The sequence below is a fragment of the Pollachius pollachius genome, assembly GCF_949987615.1.
Source record: "Pollachius pollachius genome assembly, chromosome: 4".
Classification (NCBI taxonomy): domain Eukaryota; kingdom Metazoa; phylum Chordata; class Actinopteri; order Gadiformes; family Gadidae; genus Pollachius; species Pollachius pollachius.
Window position 1 is genome coordinate 284,358 of NC_136937.1, and position 15,641 is coordinate 299,998.

The 15,641-nt window shown below is 45.5% G+C and overlaps 1 protein-coding gene across 1 annotated transcript in view; it reads right to left on the bottom strand.

Moving 5' to 3' along the window:
* wnk1b (WNK lysine deficient protein kinase 1b) overlaps nt 1–15,316 on the bottom strand; it is a 92,785-nt gene extending 77,469 nt beyond the window's left edge. The window contains exons 1-2 of the mRNA XM_079735606.1: nt 14,536–15,316; nt 11,367–12,974 (exon numbers count right to left, since the gene is read on the bottom strand). Coding sequence (XP_079591732.1) covers nt 11,367–12,296 — 930 coding nt within the window. The 5' untranslated portion in view covers nt 12,297–12,974; nt 14,536–15,316. The remainder of the gene's footprint in view (nt 1–11,366; nt 12,975–14,535) is intronic.
* Between the last annotated feature and the right edge of the window lie 325 nt (nt 15,317–15,641).

The following is a 15,641-nucleotide window of genomic DNA, read 5'->3' on the forward strand; positions in this document are numbered from 1 at the left end:
ACCGCTGAGTCAAACTGCAATTCTAGGGAAGTTCGGATGACCACAACAGTTTTTGTTGGCGCAAGACATTTTACATTGATGTCGAAAGATGACTTCCTCCACAGTTCCCTCATAAACATGCCTTGCTGAGGGGAATATGACACATGTAACACAATGGCAAAGCTACGTATTACACAGGAAATTGTTTGAGGAGGACAAGGGGCTCATTGAACAAAATCAAATGGCAAATCTTCAAGTCAGCTGTCACATTTTATTTTGCTTACCTGTCAACTGCAAAACTGAAGTTCGGAACTTGGACAGGAGGTCTCGACTAGTCATGAGTTATTGCTTCTGAATACAGGTTATACTACACCAACCGTTTCAGATAAACCATGATCTTTAACAGTATCCTTCATGTATGTTGTATTTGGGCCTCATAAGTACCACTTTAGGGGCCGTAGAAGTATTGTTTTGCACCTCTGTAAAATGTCTCTGTCTCTATCTATCGTGTTTGACATTGTTGTGTACGTAATGTGTACTACACACAAACAAACATACAATAAAGAAACGCACACACAAACGAACTGAAGAAGATACATGGACCAGCGTGCACTCCTTCCACATGTGCAGCCCCACACACTGAAGAACTGTTCTCTGAAACAAACATCAGCAATCTAACCTGTTCTCCTGCAAACAAAAGCCACATTGCTAAAGATCACACAGCCCCATTGCACGGAGATCTCCACTAACAGTTTGTGCTTTTCATTTAGCATCGGTGTGTAAAGACTTAATGCCCAGGAGGCTTAAGTAAGTAGGTATGTCAAATGGCCGTTGTGAATGGTGCATTCCAACAACACAAAGGATATGTGTTTGTTCTACTGAAATATTTTATAAAGAATTCAACAATACACTAAACAAAAGAAATCTCAAGTGCATTTGAATGTTTTCCACTTACTCATCACATCGTGTAGTTAACCTAACAATCCATATTCTGATAATTCCTCCAGTTTGGTCCAAATTTGTTTTTTACGCAAAAAGGAAAGTGCCAGACCCAGTTAAAGGGGCTGCAGTAGTCGATATTCCCCTGAATAGTGTCCATTAAGACAACATCAACTTAGTATTACTCAACGTTTAAAATTATTTCTTCCAGGGTTTTAAACTCCACCATCTGGAGCCGTTTAAGTTCAGTCCGTTGTGAAGCGCTGTATGGGCCTAACATTGTCCAAAGCTTTGTGCTGCTTCTGTAATGGACCAACTCTGCTCCTGGGCTTTAGGGCACAAGATCAGTTGGAAATTGAATAGTCAATAAAGCAGACAATGCCTGGAGTGCTGGAGGTTGAGTGGGCTTACTGTCAGACCACAGGGGACACACAGTCCATTACCTTCAGAAGCATTGGTTCTCCCTCTACCCGAACGATGCATCTTTCACTCTGTCTCTCTTACACACAAGGTATCTCTCTACCTATCAACTCTCAATGCTGCTCCCCTTTTGAGTCCAACTCCTTGAAATGACTTAATGATTAAATGATCAAATATGCAAGCTCATAAGTTAAACAGAGCACTCGTGTCAACAGCCATGCTCACTCTGATTCGGTGTATCTCCGTCATAGTTGTCCATTTATTTAGATCAAAGTCTATATGGATTCACTGCCAAAACTCAATAACCGAATACTTAAACACCCACTGTCACACACAGCTGTCAACACATTGACGAAGGATGTGCTGGCTAATTGGATTTGCTACACATTCAGCTGTGTTTGGAGCTCTCCTGCTCACTCAACACATCAAGTCAGGTTTTTTTGCATCTAATCTTGATGTTGCTTTCAGACATACCAAGGGACACTATGATTAAGATGCATGTTCACACACACACACACACACACACACACACACACACACACACACACACACACACACACACACACACCAAGGTACCCTTATGGTCTGGTCATTAATCTAGACAAAACAACCACCATTGTTTCACCAATCAGAGCAGAGACTGTGCCTCTACGTAGTTTGCTCTTGTGAGGGGTCTGCGCCTCCACCTGTCTCTTCACCTGGTTATGCTCTTTCTCTACTTCCCTAGTAGCATTTCAGCAAACGCCAAGTTGACAGCGTTGTGGAGCTTTAAATCACCCCGAGCACAATGGACAGATAACTGCAGACAAAAACGCAGGACAAGAACAAGCAAACAAGACTGACCTCTCCCTCAACCCAGCTTTGTCACTACGTGTGTGTGTGTGTGTGTGTGTGTGTGTGTGTGTGTGTGTGTGTGTGTGTGTGTGTACAAAGATGAAGGGTGAAAAAGAGAATGAATGTTGATGGAGAGAAAAGAAAGAGAGCTGGACTTTTATTTCCTCATTCTGTGAGCCACCATTATCATCTAAAACTGTTATTGGCTTAGCAACATGCTTGATGATACCCTGCCTGAATCGCCAATCTCAACAGGGCCTGTTCTGTCACGCTGGCATGACCAGACAAACTGCAATTAGTCTGGAACCTCTCCGTTCATTTTTCAATTTCCAATGGGCGTCACCAACAGACACAGACCAAAATGCCTCTGTATGCAATTGGATGGGCCATCAACCAATCATAGCAAGGAAAAGGACGACACAGCACTGAGCAACGAAAAATATCATTCTTCCCAACGAAAGCTTTCAATGCAGCAGTTTGTTCTTCTTTAATGAAAGTGTACCATCCAGTTAGTTTAATACCGTCTCGATAGAGCGCTCTACAGCGGCAGCCATCTCTGTTGCTGTTAGCGACGCCCCTCTGCACTTCTTATGAGTCCCGCCTCATATCAGATTAATGGTTGTGGTTGGTCTGCCTGTTTCATGCTGGGCAGAAATCTTTTTTTAACATGTTAGACATGTGAGTGAGTGAGTTTTAATTTATGTAACACATAACGAGCAACTTATCAGAGCAAATAGTTGCTTACAGTTGAATAAAACGAGTATGTTTATGAGTGCCCTAAAGGAGGGCTGTTCCCTCGTGGTATGGGGTCAAATCATGAATTATAGAACCAAAAGAATATAAGCCTCATGATGATTGACAGGTTCAAATTCCCGCCTCCTGGTGACAGATGTCCTCAGATGAGCGACCCGGCTGACTGTCAGATTACACAACCTTGCACCTTTAATTAGTAATTGTGTTCACCTGTGTTCTATTGGTTTAAGTTCCCGGGTCAGTTCGGTTATTCCTGCTTTTTGAAGGATTGTTTCTGTCTGCCTGTTTGCATGAAGTAAGGCTTCCATTGATTACTGCCATTGGGTTTAGTACCCAGGGCCAGCAGTGACCAGTACCATTCAAATCTGGATTGAAAAGGGTACTAAGAGGAACATTTAGAGGGTCATAGGTTCCCATTTCTGTTGCTTATGAGAGAGCAGTGTGAAAAATGGGATTTACTTTTATCAATGTATGACTCGGATGCTTGGAGATAGCACTATGAGTAAGAATTCCACTTGAAACAAAGGTTTGGACCAAAACCAAAGTGTGAACTGAAACTTCTGAAATCACACTGAAATTAAATACACATAGAACACCATGAAAAATGACTATCATCTTAGTGTGATATCTATTTCAGCAACTAAACATATTTGCTGAAAGTCCTCAAAGTGCAGACTAACAAAAAGCCCTTCCCACGCAGAAACAGGCACACACAAACATTACCACACACACACACCACTCTTTTTTCTCAGTTTGCTCCAGTTATGACAGAGTAAATGACACTGTGTTCTGCTATCTATAGAACAGAAATAGATTTAGAAATTCTCTCTCTCCCATCTCTCACCCCTCCCCTCCCACTCCCCTCCTTTCTTGTTCCAAGAAGAATTAGTTAAGGCCACGGAGGCTGAAGAAAGGGAAACATCGTGTAGCCAGAGAGAGGGAGAGAGAGAGAGGGCAGACCCTGAAAAGAGACAGACAAAAGAGGAGGGGTGGATGGAGTGAGACTGAAAAGACGAATAGACGCAGACTTAGGTCAGCACGGTTGCACATCTATATTGCTCTCTCTCTCACACAAAAATCAATGCCTTTGTTCCCTCTATCTTGCAATTTTTTACCTCTATTTCTAGGAGTTGAACCCAGGTACAACTGAAACTATCACCCGAGATGTGACCTTAACTTCATGCCACCGGCTGAAACCTCTTACATGAGACACCCTGGAACCAAACATTAATCAGCCAGCAACCTCTTTCAGGTCGTACCTCGGGTCACCTGTTTGTTGAGAACAGTAAACAGGTGACTTTATGTCAACATATGATTGGGAGGGAGGGAGGGAGAGAGAGAGAGAGAGAGAGAGAGAGAGAGAGAGAGAGAGAGAGAGAGAGAGAGAGAGAGAGAGAGAGAGAGAGAGAGAGAGAGAGAGAGAGAGAGAGAGAGAGAGAGAGAGAGAGAGAGAGAGAGAGAGAGAGAGAGAGAGAGAGAGAGAGAGAGAGAGAGAGAGAGAGAGAGACAAAGAGAGGGGGGGGTTAGGCAACTCCTCACAGTGTCCTCTAGTAAAGAATGACATCTTGGCTGTGGAATGTCAGAAATGTAGGAGGTATACAATGAGACAGGGTATCCCACCCCCAAACACACACACACTCACAGTATGTATTTCTCTTCTCTCAAATACATACACACACTCAGCCTATCTTTCAATCCACCCATCACTCACACCCACCCACTCACACAGACACATACCCTTTACTGCTTACTTATTTTTCTCCCTCACACACATCCGGTTTTTCTCTACCTCCCTCCCACACTCATACACACAGACTATTTAAATTGTAGAGATAGTGCAGAGACATACACACACACAGGCCTTCTGGTTGATGGAGCCCAGGTCAGTTTACGCTGATGCAGATGAAAGCCAATTCAGACTCAACCTATTTTAGACGATACATCTCTCAAACTCTCTCTCTCTTTCCATTACTCTCTCGCACAAACACTCCCACAAGTACACAGGAAGAGCCAATATAGATGAAGCAAAGACAATATTATACCATATACACCAAAACGATATGCATTTACATCATGCTTCTTTTTTTACTTTTGCAGCAGTGATTTCGTGGTATGCTTTGCTAAATAGGTGAATAATATGACAATGTTAAATTGAGCTCACAACTAGAAGATCCATTCTCAACTGAATGATGTCTTCTACACATGAGTGGTTTGACAATATGTAGGAGTTTAATAGTACAATTTTAGCCTTTATCGTTCCTGAATGACAAATTTAAGCAGCTTTAACTGAATGACAAATTAAAGCAGCTTTAATGTAGGTTTGACTACTAGAGGGCGAAAAGTACGCGCCATAGGATTTGTTGTGAACAAACTCTGTTCTCAAGCATTTTTGCCTCTTTGAAATCCAACACTTTGTCTGTATATTGCTATCCAATCAGCCTCTAAGGAGTGAAAATCCCATTGGATTCATGCTTCCTGGCATGTGACAGTGTGACCCAGTACATGACCTCTGATTTGCAGCTGTCAGCCAATGGTAGTCCCTGATTTCCAGGAAATGAATTCTGTAGACAGAGTACTGTAAAGAATTGCAAAATAACCCTCTTTGCTCTAATCACTATCCACTGTTGTGTGTGTGTGTGTGTGTGTGTGTGTGTGTGTGTGTGTGTGTGTGTGTGTATTAGCTACTGTATAAGCTATTTTTGAATTTGGATTTGAAATAGGCGAAAGCGTCACGTCAGCTATTGTGTTTCAACAGAAAAAGAATATCAGATGAACAAGATCTCCTGGACTCAGAATGAGTGGGAGGAGATAAACACTGAGTGGGGGGGGGGAGGAAGAGAGAGAGAGAGAGAGAGAGAGAGAGAGAGAGAGAGAGAGAGAGAGAGAGAGAGAGAGATGAGAGAGAGAGAGAGAGAGAGAGAGAGAGAGAGAGCAGACAGAGTGGAGCGGACACCAACACACTGGGACATGTCATCATGGGTTAGTCAGCAGGACGTACAGCATCTGTCCCCAGCACAATACACACACACACACACAGAGTAGTTCAGTGCATCCTTTCTGCCTCGCTCTACTAATCAGGCTGATGAGTCCTGTAGGGTTATATCTAAATAATTAGGTATACTTATGGTCTTATTGAATAATCTGGGCCATACATTGTTATTTCTTTGATGCAGAATATGATTGTGTCATTCCGTTGTTGAACCATGTGACTTCTCTACTCTATGCACAAACACACACTCTTTTTACATTTAAGGAAGTGCCAGCCTCTCTGTCTCCCTTCCTCTGTTAACCACAGCTGGTCATCAACAATGAGACAAACTGATGAGAGCGGATGAGATAGCGGATGAGATAGCGGATGAGAGAGCGGACGAGAGAGAGAGAAAAAGGTAAAAAGTAAAGGTTAAGAAAGAAAAGACATTGCAGAGAAATTGCAGGGATAGGAAACAAAGCACAAGAAGAACAAAAGTTTAAATTCATTGTGTCTGAAGGATACAAACGACCAGCCCATTACATGACACAAGTATGGATTCAACCTTAAGTATTACATTATATAATGTCTGAAATACAGGAGAAGCTTTTAAGTAGTTGAGTCCGTCGGTAATGACTTCCTCATCTTACTGCAGTGTGAGCCATGGTGAACATTAACATAACCACTGCTCATGAGGAAGGACATTTATTTCGGCAATATTTAAAACATTTACGAGAACAAGTTTCACACGAAAACGTGTGAGATGTGTCCGTCAGCTCTTTCTCGGAACTGAGAACCTGCTTCCGTATGAATTAGTGCAGCTGTGTTGGAGCCCTGCGCTCGCGCCTGCCCGCGTGTGCACTAAATTGCCTCGTGTTACTGTTGAGAGAACCGTCCAAACGTTTTTGGATTCCAAACGAAGCAAGGGACCCGAGGTCAAACACACAGACACATGCACAGTTTCCCTCTGCCCCTAAAGCTCTGCTCTTTGCCCCTCTTTCATCTTGACCTTTTCCATTCACTCCCCCCCCTCATCTTCCGTCTCCTTCTTTATCTTGATGCTTTCTCGCTCTCTCCGTCTCCCCCCTTGTCCAAATCTTTCCTCGAGTCCCTTTTGACATTCCTCCTTTTCCCTCCACTTCTTGAAACCCCACCCCCTTTTCCTATATTCTTCTGCGACTTTCATCTGAACTCTGAGACCAGTCCAAGCAAAAACTTGAAGATTACCTCAAACTGTTCGTCCATGGTGGCATTCAAAGATGTCAGTAATATTTATCTTCTGACCTTTTCTTAGCCATACCATGCATTAGGGTTACGTTAAGGCTAGCTTACATGGGCGGGGGCGTACGAAGTTGTTAAAAGTATGAAGTTGTTAAAAGTACAATTGTAAGACTGCTTGCAGTCTCAACAAATTACCTAAACGTATTTCAGAGATCAGAAAAAATATGACATGATGGTGCTTTCCTTTCAAAAATAACTTTGGCCTATGTGTGACATCTTCAGGTGTTATTTACCCATGTCAGTGTTCATGTTGGTTGTGGTTTCATTTTGGTTTATTAACCAACAATTTGCCAAAAGGATTATTACATTCATTTGAAATGAGAAAAACATTAAAATGATTTGAACACATTCATATCACCCGCTGACATAGAGGAACAGCATAGCTCGGAAAATATTAACCGTTAATAATTACATTTCTTATAATATATATAAAACATGGTTCAGTAGCCAAGATTTTGAGAAGTATCCATTACAAAAACTAATATCTTACAACCTCAAACTGCTGTATATTCATATTCTATCCATGTATGCAGTAGCTACACGTCCACACAATTGCAGCTCTTCTCAAAGCAATTCATTGTCACTGAACAAATACTGCAACCGAATGCAAATAATCTGGTCAATACTGCTGCATTCTGCTTCTTAAAACAAAAGCCAAAGGACATCCAAAGAAAAGGAAAGGCTGCGCTTTATTTACTTGTTTTGTGAATCCGACCACACACACACACACACGCACATGCACACACACACACACACACACACACACACACACACTCACACACTGTCTCTTTGTCAGGGAGCCATTCCTTGGCCAACACTAGACAGACTTCTACTCCTCACCTTTGACCCAACACGGATGAACTCTGACCTTTACTCCCCCCTCTATCACCAAACTTCCAACCCCTGTGCCTCCCTCCTTTTGAGACAGTGCTCCACCTCCTCCCTCTTGCCCCCCCGATTTCTCACTCTTCCTCTCCCCATCTTTACCACGTACTTTCAGCTTGTGCCATGGGATAACACCCTGTGTGGTGGCACGCGCTAACACAGGTGTTTACAATATGTTTCATACATCAGCTCTCATCAACAACAATAAGATTGTACGTATGCTCCCGGCTAGCTGGGTGTTTTCCGTCTAACGCCCGGGCAGATGAGCCCGGCCATGCCCTCTCCTGTCAGACTGGGGGGTGGGGGCCGAGGGAGCCTGGGTCAATCTCACCTGCCTTCTGTCATCCATCATCCTTCCACTGATGGAACAAAGTACCATTATATAAAAGATACTGGTTGATCTCCTCCTGTCATCTATGCTGCCTGCAAAACACTTAATCTACGTGGACCACCTCTCAGTTCTAGGCCTTTGGGTGAAAAAGGAGCCAAGAAACGTAATGTCTGCTTCTCTGTAACCCTTGACCCCACACCCCTTACTCCTCACGTTTCCCCCAAAAAATGTGTTTCCTTTAACGCCACAGATGCTTGCACACAGACTTACACCTCTCTCACTCTTTCAGAACCAAGAAACTAAAACAACCCAGGTCATGACAAACGCTGTTACAAATATACTACCCAGAGTCAATTTTATACACAGGGTATAGCTGCACATACATCAATGACTTCCAGACGCTCCCTTCCCTAACAGCTCCTTAGTTCCCTGCCCCCGTGTGTGTGTGTGTGTGTGTGTGTGTGTGTGTGTGTGTGTGTGTGTGTGTGTGTGTTCAACCACATGCCTTTGCTTAGTTAGCTTTGATTGTCACACACCCATACAAATACATGCACTCACATGCATACATGTGCCCTGCACCACACACACACACACTCACTCCTAACTGCTTATCTCTATGTACATTTCGTCACTCTAGAATACAATAGTTACATAATATTACCCATATATGGTTTGGACATTCCTATAATGTTTGAGGATTTATCTAGTGCTTTTGTGATGATCACATTATCCAGTCAGCCAGAAACAGGAAAGCAGTGTTTTAGCACTGCTGCGGTTTTGTAACGTATAAATAAAAGTATACATCTACGAGCGCAAAATAATAACAACATGAATGTGTCTGGAGGCTGCAAGACTAGAGTATTAAGACAGGGGGTCACACTTCCTGGTTGAAAACAGCAGTACAAAACCAAATACCTCCCACCTTAACCAAGTCCTGACCACTTATCTTATCTGGCCCTTGAGCAAGGCAAATAAAGCGGTTCACAAGTGTGTGATAGCCCCCATTTTAACACAAAAAAACATCAGTATCTAGAAATAACTTGACTGAAAGCATAATCCACACTGTAGCTTTTGCCACAAAACGAAGCATGAGAGACAAAGAGAAAAGAGAGACTATGAGAAACAGAAAGAGACAGCAGTAGAGAGAGAGAGTTTAAGCCCCTTGTGAGCTCCCCTGTGGTTTGTAACATTAAGCCTGGAACACACCCTTTCACTGTCAAATAGTTTTACGTGCCCATCATCGATTGACTGGCTGACAGAAAAACTATATGCAGTATAATCTGAGGTAAATTGATGAATTGGTAAAGTGACAACTTCATGGCTTCAAGGTGTATGTGCATATGACTTTAACTGCTGAGTAAACAATTTTAACAAATCAAAGTAGAGAACACTTATGCCCTTGTCCCGATGGTTGAAGTCATGTGATTGGTGCAAATTATAAATATTTCATTTTCTCTTAACCTCAGACACAAGATGATCTCTGTTGACCCCCCCCCCCACACACACACACACACACACACACACACACACACACACACACACACACACACACACACACACACACACACACACACACACACACACACACTAAAGCAAAAATGATAAATACAACAAAAAAAGACAGTAGGGATCAATAGTTTAAAAAAAAACCTCTAAGACCGCAGTTTGCAATAAAGAAAGCCAAACTTGTAAAAAAGGGTTTCCTGTAGATTTCAGCTAGCTCTGCAGAATGACTGAAAGAGAGAGTAAGAGAAAAGGGAACCAAATTGTGTATTCAGGACGAAGAGCATTTTTGACAAACTTTGTGAAGCATTCAGCCTTCCTCAATTAAAAAGGATGTAAGAAGTTGAGCATCCTGTGATATAGATGGACCAACAACAGAGAGCGAATAAGAGAACGATAGAGGGAGAAGGACAGAGAGATAAAGAAAAATGATTGAAGGAGACAAAGAGAGAGACAGACATAGGGTGAGAAAAAGAGACATGCCACTAGCAGGATCAAACAGGCCACACATGGTGTCCCACTAAATAGTTTTTATCTGATTTACTTAAGGAGGATGGGCTAGTTATTATGTGCTAAAAAAATGAATAACTTCCTATTCGGCTCCCTACAAAATACAAAAGACCTCTTCCTCAGGTCTGTCTTTACGGTAAAAATTGGTTGTTATTTTACATTTTTCCGTTTCAATTCCGGTTGTCCGTCTTGTTTGTTGTATTTTTCTGCCCTCGTAACCTTCAATAGTGAAGCAGCTCCACATGGGAATACCAAGTTATTTCCAATGGAACTTCAGCCCCAGTACCCAGAATGTCATATGACCAGCAGCGATCATTAGTCTGGTCTCAGTATCTCCACCTTCTCAACTGACCCCTCTCTCTTTCGGTCTCCCAGCCCTCCCTCTTACACTCTCTCTCCTTCACACACACACACACACACACACACACACACACACACACACACACACACACACACACACACACACACACACACACACACACACACACACACACACACAAAGTTCTCAAGCCGATTCATTCGCAGTGCTTTGCAACAACAGCAATGCACATGCACCGACAGGGACCCATTCGTCTTCCTGCCGTGCATGGTGCTCAACGCGACCAGCTAGCTGCACCAGTAGACGAGGCGGTCGCCCCCCGTCTTTCGGGGTGCCTTCCGGTTTCCTGCCTCACTTGTGCAGACCAACGCCAGCTCAACATGAGTGATTTGCTAAGTAGTAAACGGGGTGAAACGGAACAGGAAGTAGGCAAAGAGCCTCTCATGTTGACTTCAGGTTTTTGGAGATCCTAAAATGTGAAGCCGAAAAAAGCTCAAGGGGAACCAGCTAATGACCTAGAAGTCACACGTTGACATCATTAATAAAAAGGACAACTACTTAGAGATGGGTTATTTTCTGATTAGTACTAATGATCTCGGAGGGTTAGTAACTTCAGAAGGAGTGTGTTGTGCAGCCTAACCTACCTGTAGTTCACACCAAGCCACCTCCACAGTGGTCTCCGTATCCAGTCCCTTGTACACTGTCTTGAAGGACCCTCGGCCCAGTTCAATGTCAAACTTCAGGAAGCGTCCGTCCGTCGAGGTCCCCACCGCCTTAGTCTCCACCTCCTCGATGTCGTCCTGCACCCGTTTCTCGGCCTCCCTCGCCTCGGCCCGGGCCTTGGCCTGCTCTTCCTCCAGCGGGCTGCTGGCGCTACCGACCTCCCCGGCCTCGGGGACCTTTCCACTGTTGGCCTCCTCGCACTTCCCCTCCGCTGCTCCGGGGGGCGCTGTCACACAGGGTTGTTTCTCAGCATCCTTCTCATCCAGCACGGCCTGGGACAGCTCTGCTTTGGCGCAGTCAGCTGCGCTAGCGTCGGCGGTAATGCTACTCGCGGGGGTACCGATGCCCGCCGCGGTAGCATCGCTACCAGGGCTCGGCTGTGCAGAGAGCGCCTGAGCAGCGTCTCCGCCGGGGCAGGTGGCGAGGGCGGCCGTTTGTAAACAGGGACCTCCGGGTGTCCGGCCCTCCTTAGCCTCATCCGCCACAGGCCCGCGGGACAGGGGGGCGAAGAGGCAGACGGAGTGTTCACAGTCCGGAGGGGAGGTGAGGATCACCGCCGCCTTGCTAGGCAGGTCCAAGGCCGTGGCGTTGGAGTCACAGATGACGCTACGGCGGAAGAAGCGGTGCTCCGCCGCCTTGGAGTCTCGGTCCATGGTGTGGCGCCGGCGTCGCACCTCGGGTTGGCCGCCGGGCGTGTCTGCCACGTACGTGTCCGAGCTGGCCGAGCCGTTCACATTCTGAGTGGGCGTCTGGGGGGACAGGCTGGGGGAGGAGTCGGGGGAGGAGCCGGGGCTGGGGGGGGTATGGGACAGGACTTTTACCGCTCTGCTTCCACTAGTGCTCTGGGACATTTTCGGAGGAGGTTGACAGTGAGGGGGGAGAAGCGCCGATATGTAAACAGTGTACGCGTGTAAACCTTGCTCAGATGGTTGTTCTTTATCAAGACAGAATTCCAACTTCCAATCTGATACCAAAGGACGGGGCGGGACACATAAACATCAGGTGAACTAACCGATGTTGGCAGCGAGGGGGTAGACCCAACCATACGTCTGCAAGTACGTTGTTCAGTCAACAAAAAAGCTACAGTTTTTATGGGGCCCTTTTCTGTATTGCTCAGGGGCAGCCTGGCCCCTAGAGAGAAGAACAGGCTTTCCCTTGGAGACCAGGGAACAGGGGCAGTCGAAGGAGGGGAGGGGAGCGCCCTTCAAAAAGACACCAACTGTCCACTCAACGCCCACGCCCATCCTGCTGCCTGCAACATCCAGAGACAGACTAACATGGAAAGGACAACTGGAGATCTGGTTGAGCAAAGCTATCTCCCAGTCCCCTGATAAGACTTGATTTGTTTGGAGTCCGATCCAGTTGTGAGGGAACTTGAAGCTCTGGAAATCAGCAGCCAGCTGACACCAGCCAGACTAATTCCTGACCCAGGGTACGATTTACTGGACGGCTCTTCAGTCTGGTATGGCCCGAGAGGGGACTGCAGAGGTCTCCTTGGGCCCTGACCCGGCCTTCTCAGGTTCTAGGTACTAGAAGAGAAAATAAAAGGAGAAAGTGAGTTAAGAGGGGAAAGAAAGCTTTTTCTTAAACAAAACCTGTGTGGCAGGGCCATCCTTCAGCAGAGATAGGGTGTGCTACAAAGTGTGGAGGGAATGCAGGTTGGATCAAGCAATGACACAGCGAGCTCTACTTGATTATTCAACCCCCCCCACACACACACACACACACACACACACACACACACACAGTATGCAACGGCACATTTATACTGATACCCCATGTTTGTCGTTTCACAAATACTTTAACCACAATACCTAAACCTCAACATTGTAACAAACTAATTTAGCTATTTTGTGTTATCGCTCCATTGTTCCAAGCACTCGTAGGAAGATAGTCTAACTAAAAAACTCCTCTACATTTCAGAAGTGCGTAGTTAGTCCAATGATTGTCTAGAGCGCTCCTAATTACTCTTCCAAAATTAGCTCAAAGTCACCACAGCTGGAGTCACCCGAGATGAGACCGCTCCATGCCCTTCTGTGACACGGCATGAGAAAAGGAGAGGCAATAAGGTTCTTCCCACAGCCCCAATCCGGGGTTAGGTGTTATGTTAATGGTACATGCGCTGTAGTGTTGATTTATATAAATGATGACTAAACGAGAAATCATAAGAAGCTTTCCGACTTTTATCGACACCACAAGAATCTCACCGCTCCATATCAGATGCGTCACATCTGTACGCTTAGTCATCGAGCGAGAGCGGCTTAAAGAGAGCCTTCTCCGCCTCGCACCACTCACCCTTCAACACGCAAGTTCACTCACTGTTACTGTCACATTTTTATAAGATTTACGACGTTAGGCTGCTACAACCAATGCCTCCCATAGAGCATACCTGTGCGTGTCTGTATGTGTGCGTACGTGCATGCGAGGGTGTGTGTGTGTGTGTGTCTGTGTGTGTGTGTGTGTGGGTCAGTAAAGTTAGCTTACCTAGGTTTAGGTAGCTACGCTGAACGCCTTCGTGTTTATAGCGATAGCTCACTTTCCTTATTTATATAAAACACGTCATTTCTAGAAAAGCCAAAGCACATTAATTAACCATTTCAACTAGACTCAGCGGGGAATGAGCAGTTATATCAAAGTCTAGTTAATATAAAAGCACTCGCTAGTTGGCAGTTGGCCCCTCCAGTGGAGCCGCGTGCAGCGGTAGGGTCGCTGCACGCGGGCTCCGAGGATCGGCTCGAGCTCTGCGTGCGGAAGGTTATAGATTTTGATATTGACAGGGGTTTACTTTACACTACATCGTAATGTTCCTGTTCGGTTAAGTATGTGTGTGTTAAGCATGATAAAAGGATGCCGCGTCGCTTATTAATAATTATACACACTGGAAAAGTCACAACGTCGGTGACAAAATCTCCCCACCGAAGCGAACACGAACGGGATCCGAACGGAACGGCTCGCCGAGAAACTCGTGCGACTTGGAAACCCCGAGCACTGCAGTTGACTCCCAGCACCACTAGCTCGCTTTGCCCACAGGCAGAACGCAAGTACGGACGAAACCGCCAGCGCACGTTATTGGCCTTAAACAGGAGTTACCTCTCACATCAGAGCGGGGCCATGGTCGAGGCTGTCCTCATCGGACCGGTCCCAGTGATGGCCCCTCCGGTCGGTTTTAGCGATGGACCCTCCGGTCGGGTCCTCCTAGAAATATCAAATCCGATATGCAGTGCGCCACATCCCAGCCACAGTGGTTCGTTGAGAATACGGGCTATTTACATCAGATATTTCTAGAAGGTCCGGAGCAGAGGAGCGGTGTGCGCAGCGAACCCAAAGCCCACAGACGAATGTCTATCAAAGAGCAGAGAAGCCCATTTCGCTGGGTATGGTTGTGGTGGTGATAGCAATCCGTCTCCCGGTCCGGGGGCTGAAACAGCCTAAATGTAGTCACTCAACGAAGCAATTTCCACATCCGAATGAACCACAAATCCGCTAAAACCCCTCTGGTTTCCGCTTTTCGGCTTAAGGGTGTCTTAATAAATTAACTGTTATTCACAATAGTTCCCTTCTTGCGATCGGCCAGACGATGGGTCCTCTGCTCCCGACAAGAGATGACTCGACAGGGCGACTTGTTCAGAGCAGCGAAGCAGCGAGCCAGCAGCAGGCAATGACAACTCAGTTATTCTCTACGAAACATGAAGACAACTCCAGTGTCCTGGTTTGAGCCATGATAGACACTACAGTAGTAGAAACACTTTAATTTGTTGTTTTTTGTTGTTGTTTGACAAGCGCACACTATTCCAATCGAAATCGGGCTACTTCTCGCCGAGCCGCTACAACGTCCAGTAAGCATCGGGATGAGGCATGATGTCTGAGAGTGGGGGCCGGTCCTCTGACTCTGCCTGCTCTGCTCTGACGCGCCGGGCTCGTCACCGATGCTTTTAGACCGGCAGGCAAGTCTCACACAGGCTTTTGAAAACGCACAACTGCTAAACTCTCGAGTGCTTTTGCTAAGGGGGGCATGGCACCTATTAAAAGTATTTGTCGTTATATTGCACGGGGTTTGAAAACTATGCGAGGTTGATTCATCTTTTCAATCTGACTTCGTTTACAAATGCGATCGTGGTATAGGCATATACAAAGATTCGTTCTTTTTTTTCTTTCTTTTTTATCGCCTTTATTATAGGATTTTCTTTTGGGGTGTT